General features: G+C 37.1%; 1 protein-coding gene across 4 annotated transcripts in view; it reads left to right on the forward strand.

The window, feature by feature from the left end:
* Window positions 1–2198: 2198 nt before the first annotated feature.
* The window catches only part of cp110 (centriolar coiled-coil protein 110), a 17598-nt gene continuing 13971 nt past the window's right edge, over window positions 2199–5825 (forward strand). For 2 of the 4 annotated variants that reach the window (XM_016536523.1, XM_016536527.1), the window contains exons 1-3: window positions 2423–2744; window positions 2810–2905; window positions 5155–5822. In XM_016536523.1, the coding sequence (XP_016392009.1) occupies window positions 2619–2744; window positions 2810–2905; window positions 5155–5822 (890 nt within the window). In that variant the 5' untranslated portion in view covers window positions 2423–2618. The other 2 variants (XM_016536515.1, XM_016536507.1) reach the window with 2 other exon arrangements.

Consider the following 5825-nt stretch of genomic DNA (forward strand, 5'->3'; position numbering starts at 1 on the left):
CTTTAGGTACTAATATGTATCTTTAGGTACCAATATGTATCTTTAGGGTACCAATATGGACTCTTTAGGTACTAATATGTATCTTTAGGTACCAATATGTATCTTTAGGGTACCAATATGGACTCTTTAGGTACTAATATGTATCTTTAGGTACTAATATGTATCTTTAAGGTACCAATATGGACTCTTTAGGTACAAAGGTGTGCCTTTTGAAAAGGTACCGCCCCAGTGACAGCTTTCGTACCTGTTTTTCTGAGCGTGCAGGCTCTTCACAGAGTTGATTTGTGCTGTTCGCATTGAAAGGTTTCAATCATTAGCTCTTCATCCTGCTGCTAAACGGATGGTTTTCAGTGACTTTTCCTCGACTCTGATCAATAATACGAGGAAAGAGCACTATTTATGTTCTCTGTAGGTGAAATAACATGATTTTAGACGCACTTCAGCTTCTTAATATTCTCGAATCGAGCTTTTTTCCCCCCCTTCTTTTGTGACTCAAAAGTGACTCGGTCAGAAATGTGTCAAGCTATAAATTGCTGTGGATTTTTTTGTCTAAAAAAAGAAAATGATTTGTTCTGTTGTTTTTCTGTATGGGGTGTATTAAATTAAGATATCATAGCTCTTCGTATGGGAAGTATAGATACCGTGAAAGTCCATTTAATTGTAAGTATTTATCAACTAAGTTATTGTACTTTTGCAATCTGTAGATAAGTAATATAATGTATTGGTATATATAACGATGAAATTAACTGTATCTGGGGCGTCTTTAATTTATTGATGTATATACTGTATGTTTGTTGATATACAGCTTACTTTATTTTGTATATGACTAATAAACACATTTTGAAAAACAGCTGGTTTGTGGGTTTTATGTCTGACGAGTGTGGCATTAATGACCTAATTTAACATGCATAAGAAATATTCCTGAATTGAAGCCTTTTTTTTTTTTAGGTGTGCCGTGAATAGCATTGCCACATTTTATTTTATTTTATTTTTTCACGGACCCCGAGCGAGCGAGAGACAGAAAGAAAGAAAGGTAGCAGATGACCTAGTTTGAAGCAGCTCTCGGCGGCGTATTTTTGGCCTGACATTAGTAAAACATGACAGAGTCTTGAGGGACGTCTGTGAGAGCGATCGGTGTTTACAGCCGTGTTTCTGACCCTCATCTTCATCTTCATCAGTGTCTTCACTCTTCTGATAAATGACCACCTGTGTGGAATCAGAAAACACTCTCATCAGTGCAAATAAACTGAGGATTTATGGTCACGACTCCAAAAATCTCCTTTTGTGCACAAAATGCATATTAATATAATATATATTTATTGTAATTTTTTATAATTATATTTTTATTTATCAAATTTTTTTATTTATTTATATATGTTTACATTTATAATTTTATTTATTTAGTTTGTTAGTTTATTTATTTATTTATTTATTTCCATGCCATGATAATTAATATCTGGTAACAGGCGATCCAAAAATACTATCATAATATTTTAAACATATTGTTTTTTTTTTAACAATTTCAAAGAAGACATAAAACAATCAAATTCAACAATAAACAACAAACAATGGGGATGAATTTAAAAACTTTTGCGTATGTATATAACATTTCACCAGCAATATAAATAATCAATGTATTGAAGACCTTTGTTAGATTTGTTTTCATAATACACAATAATATCCTTTGATGGAAAAACGTAGTTACCTTTAAATAAAAAATACATTTTGCCAATAAATTTCCTCTAGGTGCTATTTTAATTTGTTTTTGAAAAATAGTACAAATATGTTTGTTATTGCATTTTTTATCAGTCAGCTCAGCACCATTTAATGTTAGTTTTGTCTTTAGATATGCTGAATGATCCTGGAACACTGACGTCATCCGTTCATCCGGGTCTCCAGGGGGCGCCTCTTTCCCGCTAATATGAGCGCTTGAATGCGGCGTCCGGTAAAACGCGGACTGGATAATAATCTGCATATTGAGGTAAAATGACTTTGTTTAACTGACAAACTAAACCGAGATCTGTAATAGAATATTAGCGGAATAACCAATTACATCTTTAAGTTATACGTTGAAATGTTGTTTAGATTTAAACTAACGGAATTAAAAAAACAAAGTCCGGATCCGACTGAAGAGAAACTCCAGTCCGGTTTTAACGGTCGTTATTGTGAGCGGAAGCGCTCGAGTGTAAACACAGCATTCACAGCGCAGGTAAATACGATTTATCTTTAAAACTTCTGCTTCAACCAATTACATCTTTAAGTTATACGTTGAAATGTTGTTTAGATTTAAACTAACGGAATTAAAAAACAAAGTCCGGATCCGACTGAAGAGAAACTCCAGTCCAGTTTAACGGTCGTTATTGTGAGCGGAAGCGCTCGAGTGTAAACACAGCATTCACAGCGCAGGTAAATACGATTTATCTTTAAAACTTCTGCTTCACACTGTTAAAAACTTTAGTGAACTGGTTTGCTGAAGTCTGTGTTCAGTTCTCAGGAGATTCTAGCAAAGAGAGCGAACAGCTCCGAGTCCGTTTATCGTGTTAGTCGAGTTTATGTCGTGATTTTTGTCAGTTTCGCGTGTTTTGTGAGCGGAATCTCTTCAGCTGTGTTTCAGTGTCATGGAGAGTTACGAAGATTTCATCCGGAGCCGTTATAACACTCATAATGATGAAGATGATGATGATGAACCCGTCACACCTTCATCAGTGATCGTGTTTCGTGGAGCTCGTGTTCTTCCTCCTCTGGTAAGAGTATCATCCTCATCATCTCATTATATATGCAGGTATGTTAATGAGTGTGTGTTTATCAGCTTAATGAGCAGCAGCGAGACGAGATGAGACGACTGAGAGAAGCAGCTGTGAGTCTGATGATGAAGAGGAGGAGAGAGGAAGAGTCTCACATCAGCGTGAGTTTGCTTTATCATAGACATGAACTGATACTGTTTATGTTTATATAACGTGCTTCACCTCAGCTGTTGTCATTATTCCCTCTGATTTATCAATAACCTTCATATAGAGACTCTTTACACCATCCACATATAATAAATCCCAGCATGCACTGCAAAACATGACAAATATTTAAACATCCTTAAAGGATTAGTTCACTTCCAGAATAAAAATCTCCTGATGGTTTACTCACTCAAGATGTTCACGTCTTCAGTCGCAAAGAAATGAAGGTTTTTGAGGAAAAGGTTCCAGGATTTTTCTCCATATAATGGACTTCAATGGAGACCAACTGAAGATCAAACCAGTTTCAGAGCAGCTTCAAAGAGCTCTACAGGATCCCAGCCGAGGAATAAGAGTCTCATCTAGAGAAACAATCACTCATTTTCTAAATAAATAAACATTTATATTGTTTTTAAGCACAGATGCTCGTCGTGCACTAGCTGGACTTAACGCATGACGTCAGGGCCTGAATTTTGTTTTGGAAAATGTTGGGGAATCCCCACTTTAGCTCTTTGAAGCTGCTCTGAAACTGGTTTGATCTTCAGTTGGTCTCCATTGAAGTCCATTATATGGAGAAAAATCCTGGAACCTTTTCCTCAATAACCTTCATTTCTTTGCGACTGAAGACAGAAAGACGTCAGCATCTCGGATGACATTGAGGAGTGTGAATTATCAGGAAAGTTTTATTCTGGAAATGAACTACATCTTTAAGATCAGAATTCTTGTTTTCTGAGAAATTGATAAAGTGACGTGTAGCGTCCCATACTTGGAATTTGTGCTCTGCTTTTACCCCATCCAAGTGCACACACACAGCAGTGAGTAGTGAACACACACACACACTCTCTCACACACACACACACACACATACTCACACAGGTTTGTTTTTGTGAAAAGTGGGGACATGGGGTAATGTCCTGAAAAGTCACCTTCTCCTTGTAATACACATGTCATACCTTTGTCATTATACAAATTTATGTCCTCATTTGTCACAAAAACGCACACACACACACACACACACACAACCTCTGGGTTACAAGTCTGACTCTCTAACCATTAGGCCATGACTGCCCCACCAACTCGACCAACCTGAGTCGCTATGTTGGCTGTGAGGTGATTGATCAAAATGAGTGAGTTTTTACTAAGAAAAAAAAAGAAAGAATAAATGTCACCCAATGGAGTCAGAAAAATAAACTTGTTTTCCCTTTGAAATGAGTTTGTTTTTCTGAACCCGTTGGGTGACATTTGTTCTCTTCTCGTTTTAAAGACTTCAAACGTCATGTTTTATGTATGTAGTGATGATAGATGTACATAAGCCCGTTTCCACCACAGAATAAAAAAATAAATAAATGTAATTGCGACTTTTTATCTCACAATTCACTTTTTTTCTTGCAATTCTTGACTTTACAGCTCACAATTCAGTTTTTTTTTTTTGTGTGTAAAAATATATTTTTAATAAAAAAGGTGATTGTGACTTTTAAACTTAAGTTTATATTTCACAATTCTGACTCAGAATTGCAAGGAAAAAAGTCTGAATTGTGAGATAAAAAGTCGCAATTACATTTATTAATTTTTTTTATTCTGTGGTTTTATTTTTTTATTTTTTTATTCTGTGGCAGAGCCAAGCTTCCATATATATATTGATGATAGATGTACATAAGCCCGTTTCCACCACAGAATAAAAAAATAAATAAATGTAATTGCGACTTTTTATCTCACAATTCACTTTTTTTCTTGCAATTCTTGACTTTACAGCTCACAATTCAGTTTTTTTTTTTGTGTGTAAAAATATATTTTTAATAAAAAAGGTGATTGTGACTTTTAAACTTAAGTTTATATCTCACAATTCTGACTCAGAATTGCAAGGAAAAAAGTCTGAATTGTGAGATAAAAAGTCGCAATTACATTTATTAATTTTTTTTATTCTGTGGTTTTATTTTTTTATTTTTTTATTCTGTGGCAGAGCCAAGCTTCCATATATATATATGTATGTATGTATGTATAATATTCAGTTAGGGAAATAAATACTTTTGAATATTGTTTCACTCTGAAATATGTCGTATAAAAGAGAATAAAATGGATTGTGACCAGTGTTTGATAGTGTGACTTTAGGGTACACTAGAAATGATTTAATATTTTTGTAAAAAAGAGACTTTATTGAAACAGACTTTAAGTTGTTCCTCACACGGTTTCTTCTGCTTCTGTGTGTCAGTTCACAGACGTGAGGATCAGTGGCGCTGAGCGACACACAGACCAGAGTGATGACATCACAGACTGTGACATCATCTCGTCCGCTCCTCTGACGTCAACCGCTCACGACGGCCGACTGGCCAATCAGCTGAGAGCGTCTCCAGAGGACGATTCGCTGGAAAACACCCAGATCACGGTTCTGTTTGAGAAACACGAGACCCAGAGTCCTCGGGACGCACCGGACAGTCACTCTCACAGCCAGACGCTGGCGATGATGTCATCGGGCTACATGACCAATGACAACACAGACGTCAGCGGTCACTCCGGCTGGATCCGCTTAGATACGACACGGGCAGGAAGTGACATCATCAGTCACGCGCCAGTAGATGGAGCGATTTTAGAGGAGGAGATTGTAGCACCACTTCCGAAGCCGGCGGAAGATGTTATAGAACCAGTACCATCTGACCCGGATGAATTTCCGTATCGAATGAGCCTTCAAAACCTACTCAAGAAATCTCAGGAGTACCGGCGCCGCCAGCGTCTGCTGCGCAGTCAGACCAGAGCCGCGGAGGAGCACAACCTGTCCGATAAAGAGAACGAGGAGCTCCTTCCCAAACAGATGTGGAGGAAAGCCAGAGAGAAGACGGAGGGAGATGCCAGCACAGATCGCACGAATGATGCACATAACGCTCT

The sequence above is a fragment of the Sinocyclocheilus rhinocerous genome, unplaced genomic scaffold (assembly GCF_001515625.1).
Source record: "Sinocyclocheilus rhinocerous isolate Xijiao unplaced genomic scaffold, SAMN03320098_v1.1 scaffold2027, whole genome shotgun sequence".
In the NCBI taxonomy this organism is placed as follows: Eukaryota; Metazoa; Chordata; class Actinopteri; order Cypriniformes; family Cyprinidae; genus Sinocyclocheilus; species Sinocyclocheilus rhinocerous.